Source organism: Trachypithecus francoisi, unplaced genomic scaffold (genome assembly GCF_009764315.1).
Source record: "Trachypithecus francoisi isolate TF-2019V2 unplaced genomic scaffold, Tfra_2.0 Lachesis_group15, whole genome shotgun sequence".
Lineage (NCBI taxonomy): Eukaryota > Metazoa > Chordata > Mammalia > Primates > Cercopithecidae > Trachypithecus > Trachypithecus francoisi.
This window is the reverse complement of record NW_022681460.1, coordinates 104,544,601-104,568,418: the sequence shown is the minus strand read 5'-3', so window position 1 is coordinate 104,568,418 and position 23,818 is coordinate 104,544,601. Positions and strand designations below refer to the sequence as shown.

Sequence of the window (23,818 nt, the reverse complement as noted above, 5' to 3'; positions counted from 1 at the left end):
GGTGCAATCTCGGCTCACTGCAACCCCCACCTCCCAGGTTCAAGTGATTCTCCTGCCTCAGCCTCCTGAGTAGCTGGGATTACAGGTGGGCACCACTATGCCTGGCTAATTTTTTTTTTTTTTTTTGTATTTTTAATAGAAATGGGGTTTCACCGTGTTGGTCATGCTGGTCTCGAACTCCTGACCTCGTGATCCACCCGCCTTTGCCTCCCAAAGTGCTGGGATTACAGGCATGAGCCACCGTACCCAGCCAACCCTATTTCTTTCTATAGAATTGACCTGTAGGCCGGGCGCGGTGGCTCAAGCCTGTAATCCCAGCACTTTGGGAGGCCGAGACGGGCGGATCACGAGGTCAGGAGATCGAGACCATCCTGGCTAACACGGTGAAACCCCGTCTCTACTAAAAATACAAAAAATTAGCCGGGCGAGGTGGCGGGCGCCTGTAGTCCCAGCTACTCGGGAGGCTGAGGCAGGAGAATGGCGTGAACCCGGGAGGCGGAGCTTGCAGTGAGCTGAGATCTGGCCACTGCACTCCAGCTTGGGTGACAGAGCAAGACTCCGTCTCAAAAAAAAAAAAAAAAAAAAAAAAAAAAAAAAGAATTGACCTGTAAATCACATGCTAAGTATAAGATGATAGATAATACATTCACATGTGTATATATGTGTGTGTAGAGAAAGAGAAGCACCCCAAATAGTAAATGAAGTCCTTGGGTTATAACATCATTAAAATAGCAAAAGTGAATTTCATTTGAAGTAGGGTGTTTTGTTAATTAAATAGAAAAAAAGTGATTTAATGCTATAAATGTTGTGTTCTTGTCTAGACTACAGAATGGTCTTTTAACAAGATAAATTTAAAATTATTTAAAAATAATAACAGTATCATCTATTTAAAATATGTATAATACAACTGGCTGGGTGCGGTGGCTCATGCCTGGAAGGCCAAGGCAGGAGGATCGCTTAAGCTCTCCAGACCAGCCTGGGCAACAGATCCAAGACCTTGTCTCTTAAAAAAAAAAAAAACAGGCACTGTGCCTAACAACTATAATCCCAGCACTTTGGGAGAACGAGGCAGGTGGATCATCTGAGGTCAGGAGTTCAAGACCAACCTGGCCGACATGGCGAAACCCTATCTCTTCTAAAAATACGAAAAAAATTAGCCAGGCATGGTGGGGGGCTCCTATTATCCCAGCTACTCAGGAGACTGAGACAGGAGAATTGCTTGAACCTGGAGGGGCGGAAGTTGCATTGAGCCGATATCGCGCCACTTTACTCTGGTATGGGCGACAAGAGCAAGACTCCTTCTCAAAATGAAAAAAGAGTACCTTTATATAAAATAACGTAGAACCACTTAAGTCTCTATAAATAGAGAATTAAATGCCATAATTTGTTAAGTTTTTGTTCTTATATTTGTATTGAATTATTAAGATTGAAGGGACAGTGTGTCTGAGACCAGAACCCTACCTAAGATAACTCTTTTTTTTTTAAGATTAGTTTTTGGGTATGTTGTTATTCAATTGAACATTCTAAAAAATGCTGCAGTGTCACATTTTAGTTTTTTCATATGCTCAGAGGGTCTCTAAGTTAGAGAATTCCTATGTCCTTCTCTTTGTTTTTTTTTTTTTTTTGAGGCAGAGTCTCGCTCTGTCGCCCAGACTGGAGTGCAGTGGCGCAATCTCGGCTCACTGCAAGCTCCGCCTCCCGGGTTCACGCCATTCTCCTGCCTCAGCCTCCCGAGTAGCTGGGACTACAGGCGCCCGCCACCTCGCCCGGCTAGTTTTTTTTGTATTTTTAGTAGAGACGGGGTTTCACCATGTTAGCCAGGATGGTCTCGATCTCCTGACCTCGTGATCCGCCCGTCTCGGCCTCCCAAAGTGCTGGGATTACAGGCTTGAGCCACCGCGCCCGGCCGTCCTTCTCTTTTTTTCCTCCTCGAAACAGGGTCTCACTGTGTTGCCCAGGCTGGAGTGCAGTGGTCGAGGTGCTCACTGCCAGGCTCAAGCAATCCTCTCAGGCTCAAGCAATCCTCTCACCTGAGCCTCCTGAGTAGCTGAGACTACAGGCATGTCCCACCATACCCAGCTAATTCTAAATTTTTTGTAGAGATGAATTTTCACTATGTTGCCCAGGCTGGTTTTGAACTCCTGGCCTTAAGCCCTCCTCCCTCCTTAGCCTCCCAGAGTGCTGGGATTACAGACATGAGCCACCACAATAAACCTGTTTTTTTCTTTAAAATATCTTTCTAATTTTTCCATCTCCTCAAGGCCATTATCAAAAGAAGAGGATGTTTTCAGAAAACAAAGAAAATGTTAAACGCATGAAAACTTCAGAGCAAATTAATGAAAATATTTGTGTAAGTTTGGAAAGGCAAACAGCATTCCTGGAACAGGTAAAATATTGGGGCTTAAATAAAACTTTTACTTTTGATTAGTAAAACATGGTAAAAGTTAATTATCTGGTCTCCACAATGACATAACACAGACAACTTTGACTTGATGCAAAGCTGGTGTGTAAAAGCCAAGTTATCAGACAGACTGGGGAGAGAGAATTATTTACATCACCAAACAGCTCTGGTTTCTTGAAAATGCTCTCATGCAGAATAACCTAGGGATCATGTGTAGGTAGAGTCCTGTTGCAAAAAGAGAATGGGCTTTCAGTCAATATTACACTCAGATTTGTCTGTAAGTCAGACACTGCATGACCTTCAGCTTTGTTAAACAATCCAGTGTCTTTTGTACTAGTCATGGGGTTCTTAGATCTGCAGCTATATCCGTTTGTAGATCTCACCACAACCCAAAAGACTCAACCTGGAAGTCCATTGCAAAGTCCCTCTGCATTCAGGTTTACTTGCCCTATTTTCCAAACTTAAACGGATATGGTGCATTATCTGACATTTTGCTTTATAGCATCATTAAATACACTTCTTGCTTTCATTGTGGCCTCATTTTACCTCATTGTACTACAGTCTCAATATGTGTCTGATCAATTGTTAGCTGAAGTGTAGCGTGTTTCAGTTCTAGTAGAATGCCTATACTCAGGACGGGTTTTGATGACCATGTTTTCCTATTTCACTACCACTAGAATGCCACCACTATAAATCATGATGTGGTAGACTAATGTCTCCCAGCTGTAATGGACCAAAATGTCCCCATCCAAGCTGCCCTGCAACTGTTTTCAGAAACAGAAACACTACCATTTTTCAAAACAGACCATTACAATTGCATAGTTACATATACTATGAATGTGTATTCTTCACCTAATAATAAGGGAAAATAAAGAGAAAGACTTATGCAGAACCAGCTTAAAGAGTGAGTCAGCAGTTTTTCCCGGTCTACCTTTTGGTTTTCTTCGAAGAAGACCAAAGGAGACACAATAAAAAATATGTAAGTGTTCTGTTGTTGGCAGGGAAAGTGTAGAAGTATGGTAAGCATGGATCCTAGCCCTAAGGACCATGTTATTCAAGAAGAAGGTTGGGGATTCCAGCTGTGTCTTGTTTCCAGTAATTAGTAGCTGAACTGAGAAGTAAGTTTGTGTTTGTTCATTTGTTTGAGGCAGAGTCTCACTTTGTCACCCAGACTGGAGTGCAGTGCACAGTCTTGGCTCAGTGCTACCTCCACCTCCTGAGTAGTTGGGACTACAGGTGTGCACTAGCACGCCCAGCTAATTTTTTGTGTGTATTTTTAGTAGAGACAGGTTTTACCATGTTGGCCAGGCTGGTCTTGAACTGCTGATCTCAAGTAATCCACCCGCCTCGGCCTCCCAAAGTGCTGGGATTACAGGTGTGGGCCACCACACCCAGGCTGAAGTAAGTTCTGATGTGTACATAACCATCTCTAAATAGCTAGCTTTTCCTCACTTCTTATTCCTGTCCAAACAGTTATCTCTCTAAACCATATCTATAAGTTTACCTTGTTTGAATCTCAATGAGATAGCCCTCCCCATCATTCTGACATTGTTCTCCCCTACTGAAAGAGTCCTCCAGTGATTGTTTGTTAGCCTTTTGAGGTTTCATAAGGAGCATGGCCTGGTTAATTCCAGTTAAATTACTGAAGAGGAAGGGTTTTTCCTTTATAGTCTTAAGTTATTCACTCTACCCACTATCTCAGAAAGTTGGCACAGATTGGAGATAAGTTTATACTTTCTCCAAACTTCAGGCCAATTTGGGTGCCATCTGTACTTTGAAGCCAAGACTTCAATCTCATTCCCTGTTGATGGGCCCATTACCATTGGTAAAAACATTTATGAGGTATTTGATGGAGGTTATTGTGTCTTCCTTCTGTATAAGGAACATTACCATTAAATTAGAACAAATGTATAGTCTACCCAAGAGGAGTTACACCATGGTGGGTACTTAGTCTAAAATGATCAAATTTAAGGACCTGTCCCAGTCTGAACCACCAGGAGTACTTGTTTAAATTGTGGTTTCTTGAGCTCATAGTTGAAGATTGTTGTTTTAGGCTACTGCTGTCTCAAACGTACCTGATAAAAACAATTTGTAGTAACTGTTTAGTATACAACTTTCCAGGCTCCTTTCCAAAAGATTGTGTTTGGTGGATCCAGGATGGGGCCTAGGAATTTCATTTTAACAACCATCCCCTGTGATTGTTCCTCACCAAGGATGAGGAACACTGTTAGAGAAACACTGTACAAAACAGTGTCTCCATGTTCAAAACATTTAGATCTGTGTCTCCAAGATTCATGTGGGTATGAGCTTCACATATTGAACCCAGCAGTGAACTAACAAACATGTGATCATAAAACACCACACGAATAATAGGTAATGGTCATCGGTAAAAATAATAGTATTGGCCAGACATGGTGGCTCATGCCTGTAATCCTAGCACTTTGGGAGGCCAAGGCGGGTGGATCACTTGAGGTCAGGAGTTCAAGACCAGCCTGGCCAACAATGGCGAAACCCTGTCTCAGCTAAATATAAAAATTAGCTGGGCATGGTGGAGCATGCCTGTAGTCTCAGCTACTAGGGAGGCTAAGGCAGAAGAATCACTTGAACCTGGTGGGTGGAAGTTGCAGTGAGCTGGGATCATGCCACGGCACTGCAGCCTGAGCAACAGAGTGACACTCTGTCTCAAAAAAATAATAATAATAGTGTGTGTTTCTGAGCCATTTTTTTAACATAATACATTTTGAGCACATTCATTTGCTCATATGTTTAAAAGTTATGAAAGTAAAATGACAATCATGTCTAATAATGTAGAGAAACCATGGAAGAAATGTTAGTGAAGCATTAAAGAAGAGATCAAGTAGACAATGTTGACAAGTGAGAATGCTTGAAAACAGGAAGGAAGAGCCTTGGGAATGATCAAAAAGAATATAATCATCCAGGTGGTATCAATGTAAGAGTTTAACATGGGAACTATGTGTTCTATTTTGAGCATCATGAAGCAAGATACTGGAGGAAAAAATATATAAATATTTTAAATACTTTAAATGTAGCATAGCAGGTCATATTAACAAAGACTACGTACACTGTGATGAAAATTGCTTACCAGAAGGATACACACTGAGTAGAAAACTACAGTGAATGTTTCTGAATGTATGGTTCAGCAGAGCTGCTCATATCAGTGGCAATGAAATTATTCTCAGTGTATGGCTCAGCAGAGCTGCTTGTATCAGTGGCATTGAAATTATTCTCCCTGAAAATGGGCCAGTCTGTTTAAAAAAAAAAAAAAAAGATAATGAAGTTTGTTAATTTTTCATATTATAACTACTATGATTTGTTAGAATGGCATGCATTATGCCAGATAACATTGTTAACTACATAATTGTTCTTGGCTTCCCCCCTGACTTTTTTTTTTTTTTGACTTTTTATAAATATCCTTTGTTGTGTTCAGGTAAGTTTCTTCTATACCTACTTTGTTTACAGTTTTCTTTTTTTTTATTATTATACTTTAAGTTCTAGTGTACATGTGCATAACGTGCAGGTTTGTTACATGTGTATACTTGTGCCATGTTGGTGTGCTGCACCCATCAACTCGTCAGCACCCATCAACTTATCATTTACATCAGGTATAACTCCCAGTGTAATCCCACCCCCTACCCCCGCCCCGTGATAGGCCCCGGTGTGTGATGTTCCCCTTCCCGAGTCCAAGTGATCTCATTGTTCAGTTCCCACCTATGAGTGAGAACATGCGGTGTTTGATGTTCTGTTCTTGTAATAGTTTGCTGAGAATGATGGTTTCCAGCTGCATCCATGTCCCTACAAAGGACAGAAACTCATCCTTTTTTATGGCTGCATAGTATTCCATGGTGTATATGTGCCACATTTTCTTAATCCAGTCTGTCACTGATGGACATCTGGGTTGATTCCAAGTCTTTGCTATTGTGAATAGTGCCGCAATAAACATTCGTGTGCATGTGTCTTTATAGCAGCGTGATTTATAATCCTTTGGGTATATACCCAGTAATGGGATGGCTGGGCCATATGGTACTTCTAGTTCTAGATCCTTGAGGAATTGCCATACTGTTTTCCATAATGGTTGAACTAGTTTACAATCCCACCAACAGTGTAAAAGTGTTCCTCTTTCTCCACATCCTCTCCAGCACCTGTTGTTTCCTGACTTTTGAATGATTGCCATTCTAACTGGTGTGAGATGGTATCTCATTGTGGTTTTGATTTGCATTTCTCTGATGGCGAGTGATGATGAGCATTTTTTCATGTGTCTGTTGGCTGTATGAATGTCTTCTTTTGAGAAATGTCTGTTCATATCCTTTGCCCACTTTTGGATGGGGTTGTTTTTTTCTTGTAAATTTGTTTGAGTTCTTTGTAGGTTCTAGATATTAGCCCTTTGTCAGATGAGTAGATTGCAAAAATTTTCTCCCATTCTGTTGGTTGCCTGTTCACTCTGATGGTAGTTTCTTTTGCTAAAGTGCAAAAGCTCTTTAGTTTAATGAGATCCCATTTGTCAATTTTGGCTTTTGTTGCTGTTGCTTTTGGTGTTTTAGACATGAAGTCCTTGCCCATGCCTATGTCCTGAATGCTATTACGTAGGTTTTCTTCTAGGGTTTTTATGGTATTAGGTCTAACATTTAAGTCTCTAATCCATCTTGAATTGATTTTCGTATAAGGAGTAAGGAAAGGATCCAGTTTTAGGTTTCTACTTATGGCTAGCCAATTTTCCCAGCACCATTTATTAAATAGGGAATCCTTTCCCCATTTCTTGTTTTTCTTAGGTTTGTCAAAGATCAGATGTCTGTAGATGTGTGGTATTATTTCTGAGGACTCTGTTCTGTTCCATTGGTCTATATCTCTGTTTTGGTACCAGTACCATGCTGTTTTGGTTACTGTAGCCTTGTAGTATAGTTGAAGTCAGGTAGCGTGATGCCTCTAGCTTTGTTCTTTTGACTTAGGATTGTCTTGGCAATGGGGCTCTTTTTTGGTTCCATATGAACTTTAAAGCAGTTTTTTCCAGTTCTGTGAAGAAACTCATTGGTAGCTTGATGGGGATGGCATTGAATCTATAAATGACCTTGGGCAGTATGGCCATTTTCACGATATTGATTCTTCCTATCCATGAGCATGGTATGTTCTTCCATTTGTTGTGTCCTCCTTATTTCACTGAGCAGTGGTTTGTAGTTCTCCTTGAAGAGGTCCTTGACATCCCTTGTAAGTTGGATTCCTAGGTATTTTATTCTCTTTGAAGCAGTTGTGAATGGAAGTTCATTCGTGATTTGGCTCTCTGTTTGTCTGTTACTGGTGTATAAGAATGCTTGTGATTTTTGCACATTAATTTTGTATCCTGAGACTTTGCTGAAGTTTGTTATCAGCTTAAGGAGATTTTGGGCTGAGACAATGGGGTTTTCTAAATATACAATCATGTCATCTGCAAACAGGGACAATTTGACTTCTTCTTTTCCTAACTGGATACCCTTGATTTCTTTCTGTTGCCTGATTGCCCTAGCCAGAACTTCCAAGACTATGTTGAATAGGAGTGGTGAGAGAGGGCATCCCTGTCTTGTGCCAGTTTTCAAAGGGAATTTTTCCAGTTTTTGCCCATTCAGTATGATATTGGCTGTGGGTTTGTCATAAATAGCTCTTATGATTTTGAGATACGTTCCATCAATACCGAATTTATTAAGCATTTTTAGCATGAAGGGCTGTTGAATTTTGTCAGAAGCCTTTTCTGCATCTATTGAGATAATCATGTGGTTTTTCTTTTGGTTCTGTTTATATGCTGGATTAGTTTATTGATTTGCATATGTTGAACCAGCCTTGCATCCCAGGGATGAAGCCACTTGATCATGGTGGATAAGCTTTTTGATGTGCTCCTGGATCCGGTTTGCCAGTATTTTATTGAGGATGTTTGCATCGATGTTCATCAGGGATATTGGTCTAAAATTCTCTTTTTTTGTTGTGTCTCTGCAGGCTTTGGTATCAGGATGATGTTGGCCTCATAAAATGAGTTAGGGAGGATTCCTTCTTTTTCTATTGATTGGAATAGTTTCAGAAGGATGGTACCGCTCCTCCTTGTACCTCTGGTAGAATTCAGCTGTGAATCCATCTGGTCCTGGACTTTTTTTGGTTGTAGGCTATTAATTATTGCCTCAATTTCAGAGCCTGCTAATGGTCTATTGAGGGATTCAGCTTCTTCCTGGTTTAGTCTTGGGAGAGTGTAAGTGTCCAGGAAATTATCCATTTCTTCTAGATTTTCTAGTTGATTTGCGTAGAGGTGTTTATAGTATTCTCTGATGGTAGTTTGTATTTCTGTGGGGTCGGTAGTGATATCCCCTTTATCGTTTTTTATTGCATCTATTTGATTCTTCTCTCTTTTCTTCTTTATTAGTCTTGCTAGCGGTCTGTCAATTTTGTTGATCTTTTCAAAAAACCAACTCCTGGATTCATTGATTTTTTGGAGGGTTTTTTGTGTCTCTATCTCCTTCAGTTCTGCTCTGATCTTAGTTATTCTTGCCTTCTGCTAGCTTTTGATGTGTTTGCTCTTGCTTCTCTAGTTCTTTTAATTGTGATGTTAGAGTGTCAATTTTAGATCTTTCTAGCTTTTCTCTGTGGGCATTTAGTGCTATAAATTTCCCACTACACACTGCTTTAATGTGTCCCGAGATTCTGGTATGTTGTATCTTTGTTCTCATTAGTTTCAAAGAAGATCTTTATTTCTGCCTTCATTTCGTTATGTACCCAGTAGTCATTCAGGAGCAGGTTGTTCAGTTTCCATGTAGTTGAGTGGTTTTGATTGAGTTTCTTAGTCTTGAATTCTAGTTTGATTGCACTGTGGTCTGAGAGACTGTTATAATTTCTGTTCTTGTACATTTGCTGAGGAGTGCTTTACTTCCAATTATGTGGTCAATTTTGGAATAAGTGCGATGTGGTGCTGAGAAGAATGTATATTCTGTTGATTTGGGGTGGAGAGTTCTGTAGATGTCTATTAGGTCTGCTTGCTGCAGAGATGAGTTCAATTCCTGGATATCCTTGTTAACTTTCTGTCTCGTTGATCTGTCTAATGTTGACAGTGGGGTGTTGAAGTCTCCCATTATTATTGTATGGAGTCTAAGTCTCTTTGTAAGTCTCTAAAGGACTTGCTTTATGAATCTGGGTGCTCCTGTATTGGGCATATATATTAGGATAGTTAGCTCTTCCTGTTGAATTGATCCCTTTATCATTATGTAATGGCCTTCTTTGTCTCTTTTGATCTTGATGGTTTAAAGTCTTTTTATCAGAGACTAGTATTGCAACCCCTGCTTTTTTTTGTTCTCCATTTGCTTGGTAGATCTTCCTCCATCCCTTTATTTTGAGCCTATGTATGTCTCTGCATGTGAGATGGGTCTCCTGATAGAGCAGACTGATGGGTCTTGACTCTTTATCCAGTTTGCCAGTCTGTGTCTTTTAATTGGACCATTTAGTCCATTTACATTTAAGGTTAATATTGTTATGTGTGAACTTGATCCTGCCATTTTGATATTAACTGGTTATTTTGCTCGTTAGTTGATGCAGTTTCTTCCTAGCCTCGATGGTCTTTACATTTTGGCATGTTTTTGCAATGGCTGGTACCGGTTGTTCCTTTCCATGTTTAGTGCTTCCTTCAGGGTCTCTTGTAAGGCAGGCCTGGTGGTGACAAATCTCTAAGCATTTGCTTATCTGTAAAGGATTTTATTTCTCCTTCACTTATGAAACTTAGTTTGGCTGGATATGAAATTCTGGGTTTAAAATTCTTTAAGAATGTTGAATATCAGCTCCCAGTCTCTTCTGGCTTGTAGAGTTTCTGCCGAGAGATCTGCTGTTAGTCTGATGGGCTTCCCTGTATGGGTAACCCGACTTTTCTCTCTGGCTGCCCTTAAGATTTTTTCCTTCATTTCAACTTTGGTGAATCTGGCAATTATGTGTCTTGGAGTTGCTCTTCTCGAGGATTATCTTTGTGGCATTCTCTGTATTTCCTGAATTTGAATGTTGGCCTGCCCTACTAGGTTGGGGAAGTTCTCCTGAATGATATCCTGAAGAGTGTTTTCCAACTTGGTTCCATTTTCCCCCTCACTTTCAGGCACCCCAATCAGACGTAGATTTGGTCTTTTTACATAATCACATACTTCTTGCAGGCTTTGTTCATTTCTTTTTCTTCTTTTTTTCTTTAGATTTCTCTTCTCGCTTCATTTCATTCATTTGATCCTCAATCGCTGATACTCTTTCTTCCAGTTGATCAAGTCGGTTACTGAAGCTTGTGCATTTGTCACATATTTCTCATGTCATGGTTTTCATCTCTGCCAGTTCGCTTATGGCCTTCTCTGCATTAATTATTCTAGTTATCAATTCTTCCACTCTTTTTTCAAGGTTTTTAGTTTCTTTGCGCTGGGTACGTAATTCTTCCTTTAGCTCTGAGAAGTTTGATGGACTGAAGCCTTCTCTCATCTCGTCAAAGTCATTCTCCGTCCAGCTTTGATCCATTGCTGGCGATGAGCTGTGTTCCTTTGGAGGGGGAGATGCGCTCTTATTTTTTGAATTTCCAGCTTTTCTGCCCTGCTTTTTCCCCATCGTTGTGGTTTTATCTACCTCTGGTCTTTGATGATGGTGACGTACTGATGGGGTTTTGGTGTGGGTGTCCTTCCTGTTTGTTAGTTTTCCTTCTAACAGTCAGGACCCTCAGCTGTAGGTCTGTTGGAGATTGCTTGAGGTCCACTCCAGACCCTCTGTACCTAGGTATCAGCAGCAGAGGCTGCAGAAGATAGAATATTGCTGAACAGCGAGTGTACCTGTCTGATTCTTGCTTTGGAAGCTTCCTCTCAGGGGTGTACTCCACCATGTGAGTTGTAGGGTGTCGGTCTGCCCCTAGTGGGGGATGTCTCCCAGTTAGGCTACTCAGGGTTCAGGGACCCACTTGAGCAGGCTGTCCGTTCTCAGATCTCAACCTCCGTGTTGGGAGATCCACTGCTCTCTTCAAGCTGTCAGACAGAGTCGTTTGTGTCTGCAGAGGTTTCTGCTGCTTTTTTGCTGTTGTTGTTGTTTAGCTGTGCCCTGTCCCCAGAGGTGGAGTCTACAGAGATAGGCAGGCCTCCTTGAGCTGCTGTGAGCTCCACCCAGTTCCAGCTTTCCAGCAGCTTTGTTTACTTACTTAAGCCTCTGCAATGGCGGGCGCCCCTCCCCCAGGCTCGCTGCTGCCTTGCCGTTAGATCGCAGACTGCTGTGCTAGCAATGAGGGAGGCTCCCTGGGCATGGGACCCTCCCGGCCAGGTGTGGGTATAATCTCCTGGTGTGCCTGTTTGCTAAGACCCTTGGTAAAGCGCAGTATTGGGGTGGAGTTACCCGATTTTCCAGCTGTTGTGTGTCTCAGTTCCCCTGGCTAGGAAAAGGGATTCCCTTCCCCCTTGCGCTTCCCAGTTGAGGCGATACCTCGCCCTGCTTCACCTCTTGCTGTTCGGGCTGCAGCAGCTGACCAGCACCGATTGTCCAGCACTCTCTAGTGAGGTGAACCCAGTACCTCAGTTGAAAATGCAGAAATCACCTGTCTTCTGTGTCGCTCGCGCTGGGAGCTGGAGATTGGAGCTGTTCCTATTCGGCTGTCTTTTTTTTTTTTTTTTTTCTGAGATGGAGTCTCGCTCAGTCACCCAGGCTGGAGTACAGTGGCGTGATCTCGGCTCACTGAAACCTCCACCTCCCGGGTTCAAGCAGTTCTCCTGTCTCAGCCTCCTGAGTAGCTGGGACTATAGTCGCCTGCCACCATGCCTGGCTAATTTTTGTATTTTTAGTAGAGTCGGGGTTTCACCCTGTTGGTCAGGCTGGTCTTGAACTCCTGACCTTGTGATCTGCCCACCTCGGCCTCCCAGAGTGTTGAGATTACAGGCATGAGCTATTGTACCCTGCTGGCTTCTTTCAGTTTTAGCACTATGCTCTAACTAGCTGAGCTAACCAGCCGAATGATATTTAAATTTTAACAATAAGAAAGCCACGCCCTAAAAAAGTTATGGAAGTAGTGGTGATTATCTTGCATATTTATTTATTTCATATCAATTCAGTGTTTTTTTATTTTGTGGTGCTCTTTTGCGTATTTTGTTCCTATAAAAATCCTTTGAGTATCACTTGTTCAACATTTATTATATTATCTACTTATTTGTCAAGAAGGAAAATGAAGCTCAAAAGTAATGCGACTGACTAAAGGGTCAGGTAGCTTAGTAGTGGTAATGTCCAGTCTCACACTTGTGTAATTTGTTCTGTATCTACTACAGACCAACCATTTTCATCAGGCTCTGGTTTTCAGATAAGCAGAGTTCCTTTATATGGAATACTAACTAGGAGTTAGGGACATTAAAAAATATAAATGGTATATAGTCTCTTAATTGTTTCTATAATGTATAATGTGGAATTCAAGTGGAACTGCAGGAAATGAAAGTTAGCATTATGAGAATAAATTTAATTTCTAACATGTCCAGTATACTTAAATATTGGGTGTGTTCTGAGTTTAATATCCAAGTTTTATAAAACTTACTGGTATAGTTATATAAACATACAAATATAAACAAATAAACTATAATTGGTTACAGTAAATCTGGAAAAGAGCAAGGCTTTTTTTTTTAAGTAGAAAGTAAAATTGCTTTTAAATTTGAAACGTGGGGTGTTTCGTTTTTTATTTTAAAATTCTAGGTCAGACATTTGATTCAACAGGAGATCTATAGTATAAATTACGAACTATTTGATAAGAAACTGAAAGAATTGAACCAACGCATTGGGAAGACAGAGTGCAGAAATAAACATGAAGGAATAGCTGATAAACTCTTGGTAAGTTTTGATTTCATTTTAGTCCTTTTGAGGGGAGTGGGGAGTGTTCTTGCTCAGTTGCTCAGGCTGCAGTACAGTGGCTCACTGCAGCCTCTGCCTCCTGAGCTCAAGCAGTCCTCCCACCCCAGTCTCCAGAGTAGCTGGGACTACAGGCGTACACCACCATGCCCTGCTAATTTGGGGGATTTTTTTGTAGAGATGAGGTTTTACCAGTTGCCCAGACTGCCCTCGAACTCCTGAGCTCAAGTGATTCTCTAGCCTCAGCCCCCCAAAGTGCTGGGACTACAGGCGTGAGTCACCACACCTGGCCCATTTGAGTCCTTTTAAAAGGAAGAATTTGGTGATATTTTTCATATTAGCAAAGGAAAACGATAAAGGAAGACATACCTGATTCCTGGCCATTAGCCTAATGTAAGAACATATCATAGACAATGTAATTTATTATAGCTTAGCAATATTGGCTTTTGAGAAATATTCATAGAACTGTTAGGCATTCTGTGTCAATTGACAGGCTTAATACTTAGGCAATTTTGGCCGGGTGCAGTGGCTCATGCCTGTAATCCCAGCACTTTGGGAGGCCAAGGTGAGCAGATCACAAGGTCGAGAGATCAAGACCATCCTGGACAACATGGTGAAACCCAGTGTCTACTAAAAATACAAAAATTAGTCGGGCATGGTGGCATGTACCTATAGTCCCAGCTACTCAGGAGGCTGAGGCTGGAGAATTGCTTGAACCAGGGAGGCAGTCGTTGCAGTGACCTGAGATTGCGCCACTGCACTCCAGTCTGTTGACAGCAAGACTCCATCTCAAAAAACAAAACAAAAAAATTACATAGGCAGTTTCTTTTAAATCTAAATATATCCTTTATTAGAACTTGTATAACCTGTTTCAAGCTTTTTTTTTTTTACTTTTTGTTTTCCTCTTCTAGGATTACTTGCTGACTGATGTTTTTACCCATATTAATTTTATTGTAGACCAGTTAGAAGTTTGAGTGTTTTGTTTTGTTTGTTTGTTTGAGATGGAGTCTTGCTCAGTCGCCCAGGCTGGAGTGCAGTGGTGCGATCTCAGCTCACTGCAAGCTCTGGACTGCAAGTCCCAGTAGCTGGGACTACAGGCGCCCGCCACCATGCCTAGCTAATTTTTTTGTATTTTTAGTAGAGATGGGTTTCACTGTGTTAGCCATGATGGTCTCAATCTCCTGAACTCATGATCTACCCGCTTTGGCCTCCCAAAGTGCTGGGATTACAGACATGAGCCACTGCCCCTGGCCTTTTTTTTTTTTTTTTTAAAAAAAAAAAAACAGAGTCTCACTCTGTCGCCCGGGCTGGAGTGCAGTGACATGATCTCGGCTCACTGCAACCTCCACCTCCCAGGTTCAAGCAGGTGTCCTGCCTCAGCCTCCCGAGTAGCTGGGATTACAGGCACCTGCCACTACACCCAGCTAATTTTTTGTATTTTTAGTAGAGATGGGGTTTCTCCATGTTGGTCGGGCTGGTCTCAAACTCCTGACCTCAAGTGATCCACCCACTTCGGCCTCCAAAAGTGCTGGGATTACAGGCGTGAGCCACTGTGCCAGGCTGAAGTTTGAGATTTTTATCTTCCTTAACTTTAATATTATATAAGCATAGGCTGGGCATGGTGACTCACGCCTGTAATCCCAGCACTGGCAGAGGCAGAGGCAGGTGGATCACCTGAGGTCGGGAGTTCAAAACCAGCCTGACCAACATGGAGAAACCCTGTCTCTACTAAAAATACAAAATTAGCCAGGCGTGATGGCACATGCCTGTAATCCCAGCTACTTGGGAGGCTGAGGCAGGAGAATGGCTTGAACCTGGGAGGCAGAAGTTGCAGTGAGTCGAGATCACACCATTGCATTCCAGCCTGGGCAACAAGAGTGAAACTCTGTCTCAAAAAAAAAAAAATACATATATATATATATGTGTGTGTGTGTGTGTGTATATATATATATGTGTGTGTGCATATATATAGCATAAAATGTTATTTCAAGCTTTTGCATATATTAGAATTTCTCATTTGGATAGATGAGTAAGTCTTACACAACTACTCTGGCAAATAATTGACCCTCCATCTCTATATGATATATAGCACTCTGGCTTAGTATTTATTTCTTTTCTGTTTTTCTTCTAGGCAAAAATAGCAAAACTTCAAAGACGTATTAAAACAGTATTATTATTTCAAAGGAATTGTTTGAAACCAAACATGTTATCCAGTAATGGAGCCTGTAAGGTTTGTATAAACACACAGGAATTTTAATAATTTAGTTGACTCATATAAATGGTTTGATTATAAGAAATGAATATATTTCCAAGCTAGGACAGAAGGTATAAAGGTAAGTAAGTTTTTACTTAGAGTGTTCCCATGAATCTGTCTCTGGAGAAGACACCCTTAGGTAGTAAATGCCACTTGTATTTCTGTAGTAAAGGAAGCAGAAAGAGGATTGGTGATTGCCAAGATTGTCTTCCCCCACCCCCATTTTATCATGAAAAGTGTCAAATATATACAGCAAAGTTGAAATTATTTTTAATTATAGTTTAAGTTCTGGGGTACATGTGCAAAATGTGCAGTTGCATTACATAGGTATACACATGCCATGGTGGTTTGTTGCACCTGTCATCTACATTAAGTATTTCTCCTCATGCTGTCCCTCCGCTATCCCCCCACCGCCCAACAGGCCCTGGTGTGTGATGTTCCCCTCCCTATTTCCACGTGTTCTCATTGTTCATCTCCTACTTATGAGTGAGAACATGTGTTTAGTTTTCTGTTCTTGTGTTAGTTTGCTGAGAATGATGGTTTTCAGCTTCATGTCACTGCAAAGTACACGAATTCATCCTTTTTTTTTTTGACTGCATCGTAGTCCAAGTTGTATACATGCCATATTGTCTTTATCCAGTCTATCATTGATGGGCATTTGGGTTGATTCCTAGTCTTTGCTATTGTAAATAGTGCTGCAATAAATGTACATGTGCCTGTGTCTTTATATTAGAATGATTTATAATCCTTTGGGTATATACCCAGTAATGGGATTGCTGGATCATATGGTAGTTCTGGTTCTGTAGATCCTTAAGGAATCACCACACTGTCTTCCACAATGGTTGAGGTAATTTACACTTTCACCAACAGTATAAAAAGCATTCCTATTTCTCCACATCCTGTCCAGCATGTTTCCCGACTTTTTAATGATTGCCATTCTGACTGGCATGAGATAGTATCTTACTGTGGTTTTGATTTGCATTTCTGTAATGACCAGTGATGAGCTATTTTTCATATGTTTGTTGGCTACATGAATGTCTTCTTTTGAGAAGTGTCTGTTCATGTCCTTCACCCACTTTTTGATGGGTTTTTTTTTTTCTTGTAAATTTAAGTTCTTTATGGATTGTGGATATTAGCCCTTTGTCAGATGGATAGATTGCAAAAATTTTCTCCTGTTCTGTAGGTTGCCTGTTCACTCTGATGATAGTTTGCTGTGTAGAATCTCTTTAGTTTAATTAGATCCCATTTGTCAAGTTTGGCTTTTGTTGCTGTTGCGTTTGGTGTTTTAGTCATGAAATCTCTGCCCATGCCTATGTCCTGAATATTATTGCCTATGTTAAAAACAAGAGCTCGGAGTCGCAAAGAAAATGAGCACACAAACAAAAGATTTCTCAGCAAGGTAAATTTACTTCCACAGAAAGGTGCTGCCTGCGTCAGTCACGATCGCAAGAGCACATTGAACAAAGGAAAGCAAGGGTTTTTATTCCTAATGCCATTCCTGTTTCTGTGTCCTCCCCCATTAATTGGGGTCAGATTGTACAATCTAAACTGATCCCAATTGACTAGATTTAGCATTTAGAATAGGACAAAGAACCAGGAAGTTTATTGTTTGTACCTAAGAACTTCAAGTAAGGTGGTGTGGGTCAGCTATAACCATGGTAAATGGAGGCATGCCTGGGCATGTTAAAGGCAGGAAAGATTACTTACAAAATAGAACGAAGGACAAGGAGGGTGAAACCCTTTGAAGAGAAACTGTTCCTAACAATTTTCCTCCTCTGAGAATTTATACATTTTCTTCTTCAAACTTACTTAACATGTCTTGACTTTGCTGTTCTTCTTGATTGTCTAGAAGTAAAAGCTTGTCAGAATAGGGTGGAAAAGAAATGAAGAAAGTTTTAGTAGGGTCTGTTTTGTTTTTGTTTTTTGAGATGGAGCCTTGCTGTGTCTCCCAGGCTGTAGTGCAGTGGCAGGATCTCAGTTTACTGCAGCCTCCACCTCTTGGATTCAAGCCGTTCTCCTGCCTCAGCCTCCCCAGTAGCTGGGATTACAGGCACGCACCGTCATGCCCTGCTAATTTTTGTATTTTTAATAGAGACAGGGTTTCAACATCTTGGCCAGGCAGGTCTGAAACTCCTGACCTTGTGATCCACCCGCCTTGGCCTCCCAAAGTGCTGGGATTACAGGCTTGAGCCACCATGCCCAGCCAGTAGGGGCTGTTTTTATAAGTTATTGTTTTATTGAACTAATCCATGAATAGAAGGTATGATAGAGCAGCCAGTGGGAATGAGAACCCTAACTATAATTGATTGCCAGGGAAGTAAAAGTAGAAGCTGTGAGTCCTTTCCATTTACCAAACCACCTTTCTAATCATCCTGTAAAGGGTCATTTACCCCAGAATTCCTGGTTTAACTCATTAGATAAGGAGGTGAGACCTTGTAGAGGTTTAGTGATTGTTCCATCAGGGGCTGTATTGTTAGGGATGAAGGTACAACATTGGGTTCCTATCATGATACAGACTCCATCTTTTTCTGCTAGTATCATATCTAGTGCCATCCTATTTTCACAGGCCATTTGGCTAGTAGGCCCTAATTGCTTAGCTATTCCTTTAATGGCATCCTTAGTATAATTGACAAATTGTTGTTGGTTATAGTAGATATAATTTATCAAATCCACGTTAACAGTTACCCACCAGAACAAGGATTCGAACCCTGCAGCTGTTTAGTTTCGTGTTTTAATTTATCTGGTACCCCTTGTGGGACTCCAATGGTATCTATATAAACGTGAGAATCAAAAGATCCATGAGGGGCCTCTCTTGTTTTATGGTGTTGTTTTTCCTTTTTCTGGTTGATGGAATGCTAGGGTGAAAGGGATGGCCGATTGAATTAGAGTGCAAGTACTGCTCCAGTTGTTTGGCAGTGTCCAGTAAGGGTCCACCACAGTACCAGCATACATCCACTCAAGGATGAGTAAGGGCAGACTGATTGGTAAGCTCTTGGAAAGGCTTAAGCTCACTGCATGCCTTTAGGTCTCCAAGGAAGGCTTAATTTTCTCCCTGTCATGAGAGACACAAAGTAAAATTGGCATCAGAAGATGGAAGCTGGGTGGCCCTCAGGGACTGACCTGCATGCAGGGTGCTGGACTTCGGGGAGTAACAGAGAAAGAGTTTGGCATGACTTATTACCGCAGGCTGTGGGGTGCTAGAAGAGAGCTACCATACAGTCCATGCCCAGTTGATTTGAAGGCCATGCGAGTAGAAAGGGGACAACCTGGGCCTCTGGCCTACCATGTGCACAAGTGTAACAACTGCTTTTGTTTAGAGTGTTAACAGAATTATTCAATTCATTCCATGCAGACATTTGCTTCTTGGTATCCAGTCTCAATTGCTAAAGTCTGTTTTAAATCTTTTACTTTTACAATAGCTACTTTAGTTTTGTCATTGGGAAGGGGGTGAGGAGTGGCACCCACTATTTGATTTGGTGGATTTAGGGAAGATGAAGTGGTAGGAGGTGGAGAATGGTGGACAAAATGTATTTCAGGGAGGCTATAGGGTCCCTTCCAGCAACATTTGCTCCTAAACCATAGAGACAGCCTAAGGTGGGCTTACAGTCAATGGAAGTAGAAGCAGTAGTGGGGATAAGGACTGGGTTACATTGGTAGGATTGACAATTAGAGGGGGTGGTTCATTTAGCGATGTGGAAATAAGGCTTTAGGGTGGCACAGGGACCTTCCATGAAAGTCCAGCCTTGGTACTGAGTGGTCCAATAAAAATGTTCCCAAGAGCTACAGGATTTCAAATACCATGCTAGATGGTCACAACGGTGAGAGTTAGGGGTGGGTTCTGTGTGTTCTAGAGGGCCAGGGCAAAGGTACTTCCCTAAAGAGGCTAGTTACCTTTGGGTTTGTAGGTCCCCACAGGGCATAACAAGGCAAGCATCAAATGTAATTGTTTGAGGAAATGATGATCGGGTTACACTGATAATAAAATGTTCCTGGGTAGCTAAAGGAAGAAAGAGGAAGCAAGTTAGACAGGTTAAGCTTTTCTGAATATTAGTTTGGAAGGTGTTGGCCCAGGAGTGATGACCCATGACTCCAAAGGGGGTGATGCCTTTTTCACCTGAGTGTGATGGGTCTACCCTTTCTTAACGGTCCAGACTGCTGTCTCAGTGGTTAGGATCACAAGATAAGGTCCCTCCCAGGTTGGTTCGAGTTTTTCTTCTTTCCAGCTTTTGATGAGGACATAATCTCCAGATCGATATGGATGCACTGGGAACTCAAGAGGCAGTGGTTGTACTAAGAGACCTTGGGTCCTAAGAGAAGACGAAGTAGAACATAAACCAAATATATAATGTCTTTTTGAGGGGCAGTTCGAATTCTGAGCAAGGCAATGGGGAGACAGGTGGTCCAAGGCAATCAAGTTTTCAAAATCAATTTAAATGATTCTTTAAAGTTTGGTTCATTTTTTTCTACCTTCCTTGATGAAGGCGGATGCCTTGGAGTATGATATTCCCAATTTATTCCTAGAGTCTGAGTAAGCCCTTTAACAATATTTGCAGTAAAATGAGTTCCATTATCTGAATCAATGTTTTTTATTATTTCAAACCTGGGTACAATATTTTCAATTAATGCCTTAGCTAGATTATTAGCAGTTGTGTTTGGAAAGGGAATAGCTTCTACCCAGTGAGTAAGGTGATCTACTATTACTAAATAGGTATTTTAGACAACTAATTGAGGCATTTCTGTATAATCACTGTGGATACTATGGAATGGTCTTAGTCCTGGACGTCTTCCCCCAAGGGGTGATTTTTTTAGAGTTTGCTTATTAGTTTTTTTACATATTAAGCAACTATCTGTAACTTGTTTGGCTAGGGTAGAAACTCCTGTACACCCATAAACTCTGAGAACTGCATCACACATAGCTTTGGGTCCCCAATGGGCTCCTTGATGCAGCTGAGACAAGACCTCCCTCATGAGGGGTTTGGATAACATTTCTCTTTGGTCTGATAATACCCATTTCCCTTCTGAGTTTTCTTTAGCCCCTGTTTTTATTCATTTTTCTTTTTCAGTAGAAGAGAAAATGGGGACTGCGGTAGGGGGAGGAAGGCAAGGAGTTAAGTGAAAAACAGGGCTCTCAGAGGAAACAGCCACTTGTTTGGCTATTTGATCTGCAAGGTTATTTCCCCGACTTTCAAAAGAAAGGCTTTTCTGGTGTCCTGGGACATGGACAATAGCTATTTATTCTGTCAACTGGAGATTATTTATCTTGAGCAGGGTTTCACTCTTGTTGCCCAGGCTGGAGTACAACGGCATCATCTTGGCTCACAGCAATATCTGCCTCCCAGGTTCAAGCAAGTCTCCTGCCTGAGCCTCCCGAGTAGCTGGGATTACAGGCATGTACCACCTGCCTGTCTGATTTTTTTGTATTTTTAGTAGAGACAGGGTTTCTTTATGTTGGTCAGGCTGGCCTCGAACTCCCGACCTCAGGTGATCCACCCACTTCGGCCTCCCAAAGTACTGGGATTACAGGCATGAGCCACCGCGCCCGGCCCTGGAGATCATTCAGTACATGGGTGATTAACTCTTTGTGAACTAGGTCTTGACCTTTGCTATTAATAAGGCCTTGTTTGGTCCAAATTTTTCCAAAAGTGTGAGCTACCGCAAAAGCGTAGTTGGAAGCAGTATAAGTAGTCCCTTCTTGGTTCTGCAAGTGCTTTAGGCTTGATAAAATGCAAACAGTTCACATGTTTGGGCAGACCAATTATTGGGCAGTCTTCCTGACTCTACTTCTTCAAGGGCTTCCCCATCGATTGACTACTGAGTACCCATTATATCTTTTTCCTTCAATTACTTGGGAAGAGCCATCTATAAATAAGTGCTGCCCTGTTTTGAAAGGGGTCTCTCTTAAATTAGGCCTAACTATTGTATGGTAATTAATTATATCTAAACACTCATGTTCACGTCTCTTTACATTTGAATCTCCAGTCAAGAAATCTGCTGGGTAAGTGAATTATCAGTGGATAGTGTTAAATCATCTCTTTCTAACAGGATAGCTTCATATTTTAAGTAAGTTGGTAAGCCACCTTCCTGCCTTTTAAGATGGTTCTAACTTGATGAGGTGTGATTACAACCAACTTTCCACCAAAGGTTAGTTTTTGACTTGTTCCCTCCCGTCTTTCAGGGGTAAAGGAGTACAAGTCCTTGCCACCAACATATGGCATAACCTATTTCCTCTTGGGAGGTAGGGCTCTTACAATTAATACGTCCTACTGAAAGCTGACAGAGCCAATCCTCATATGACCCAAACTTTGGCCAGAAAACTGAGGGTTCGAGGATTGGTTCCTGAGTCTAGATATAAAAATATTTTGTCATCTGTTGCTTTTTCTTGTGTTTAGTCCTTTATCTTTCCAATATTTTAACATAAGCCCTAGGGGACAATCGGGGAATGTTATTGCTGCTGGCATTATCCTTTGTATGCCCTACCTTATTTGGGGTATTTCCCATCTTGTGGGTTTTGTGGTGAGGCTTAATTTCCCCTGTTGGAAATTTCTTGCCTTCCCGACTATTGGAGGTTTGTGTGAGGCTCAGTGCCCCCCTACTGGAGATTTCTTGCCTTTCCTTTCCTAGAGCCTCCACCGCCCCCCACCACTGGAAGTTTCTCGCGCTCTTCTCCTTTTGCTTCGTCTTCTCTGGCCACTTCCCCGGAGGGAATTTAGGTCCCTCTTAACATTGGTGGATCAGTATAAACCCCTGATGGGACCTCCAAAGGGCCACCATAAGCCATATGAGTTGACCACGGAACCGCAGATTGGACTCATTCACTCCGCACAGCAGTAGTGCTTGTTACCATTCACGCACTTTCAACCTCCAAGATATCCACACCATCAAGGAAGAACTTCACCGCCCCAGTGGCTTTTCTTACCTTGGTCTGTGCACAGAGTTACCTGGTTGCCACGGTATTTGTAGGCCTTCTCTTCTCACATTGCTGAGATTCCAGGTTTATTCGTCACAACGGGTGGGTCTCGATCTCCAGCCTTTGAGGCCACTGCAGTGAGTCAGTGGGATGCATACCCTCCCAGAAGATGATCAGAGACCCTTCCCTGGAGGAGAATGGGATCCTGGGCAGGGCCCCCAAATTGTTAGAAATGAGCTGGGAGTCGAAAGAAAACGAACACTCAAAAGACTTCTCAGCAAGGCAGATTTACTTCTGAGAAGGGTGCTGCCTGTGTCAGTCAGAATCACAAGAGCGCACTGAACAAAGGAAAGCAAGGGTTTTTATTCCTAATGTTGTTACTGTTTCTGTGTCCTCCCTCCCTCCTCCCCCACCTCCCCTGTTAATTGGGGTCGGACCTCACAATCTAAACTGATCCTAATTGACTAGATTTAGCATTTAGAATAGGACAGAGAACCAGGAAGTTTATTGTTTGTACCTAACAACTTTAAGGCAGTGTGGGTCGGCTACAATCTTGGTGGATGGAGGCATGCCTGGGCATGTTAAAGGCAGGAAAGATTACTTATAAAATAGAACAAAGGACAAGGGGGGTCAAACCCTTTGAAGAGAAACTGTTCCTAACAACTAGGTTTTCTTCTAGGGCTTTTATGGTTTTAGGTCTTACGATTAAGTCTTTAATCCATCTTGAGTTAATTTTTGTATAAGGTGTAAGGAAGGGGTCCAGTTTCAGTTTTCTGCATATGGCTAGCCAGGTTTCCCAACACCATTTCTTAAATAGGGAATGCTTTCCCCATTGCTTGTTTTTGAGAGGTTTGTCAAAGGTCAGATGGTTGTAGATAGGTGGTTGACACCTATTTCTGAGGCCTCTGTTCTGTTCCACTGGTCTATATATCTGTTTTGATACCAGTACCATGCTGTTTTGGTTACTGTAGCCTTGTAGTATAGTTTGAAATCAGGTAGCATGATGCCTCCAGCTTTGTTCTTTTTGCTTAGGATTGTCTTTGCTATGCGGGCTCTTTTTTGGTTCCATATGAAATTTTAAGTATTTTTTTCCAATTCTGTGAAGAAAATCAATAGTAGCTTGATGGGGATAGCATTGAATCTATAAATTACTTTGGGCAGTATGGCCATTTTCACAGTATTGATTCTTCCTATCCATTAGCATGGAATGTTTTTCCATTTATTTGTATCCTCTCTTATTTCCTTGAGCAGTGGTTTGTAGTTCTCCTTGAAGAGGTCCTTCACATCCCTTGTAAGTTGGATTCCTAGGTATCTCTTTGTAGCAATTGTGAATGGGAGTTCACTCATGATTTGGTTCTGTCTGTTATTGGTGTATAGGAATGCTTGTGATTTTCGCACATTGATTTTG

The 23,818-nt window shown here is 41.7% G+C and overlaps 1 protein-coding gene and 1 long non-coding RNA gene across 3 annotated transcripts in view; one reads left to right on the top strand and one right to left on the bottom strand.

Annotated features, from left to right (window-relative positions):
- The window catches only part of ATF7IP2 (activating transcription factor 7 interacting protein 2), a 59,910-nt gene that overhangs the window by 2,852 nt on the left and 33,240 nt on the right, over window positions 1-23,818 (top strand). For both annotated transcript variants that reach the window (XM_033235775.1, XM_033235776.1), the window contains exons 3-5: window positions 2,262-2,386; window positions 13,097-13,231; window positions 15,381-15,479. In XM_033235775.1, coding sequence (XP_033091666.1) covers window positions 2,262-2,386; window positions 13,097-13,231; window positions 15,381-15,479 — 359 coding nt within the window. The remainder of the gene's footprint in view (window positions 1-2,261; window positions 2,387-13,096; window positions 13,232-15,380; window positions 15,480-23,818) is intronic.
- Window positions 18,356-19,859, bottom strand: LOC117097662. The gene is made up of 3 exons (XR_004443021.1): window positions 19,618-19,859; window positions 19,395-19,500; window positions 18,356-18,555 (listed from the first exon to the last, which is right to left on the bottom strand). It is a non-coding gene; the product is annotated as an uncharacterized LOC117097662 (long non-coding RNA).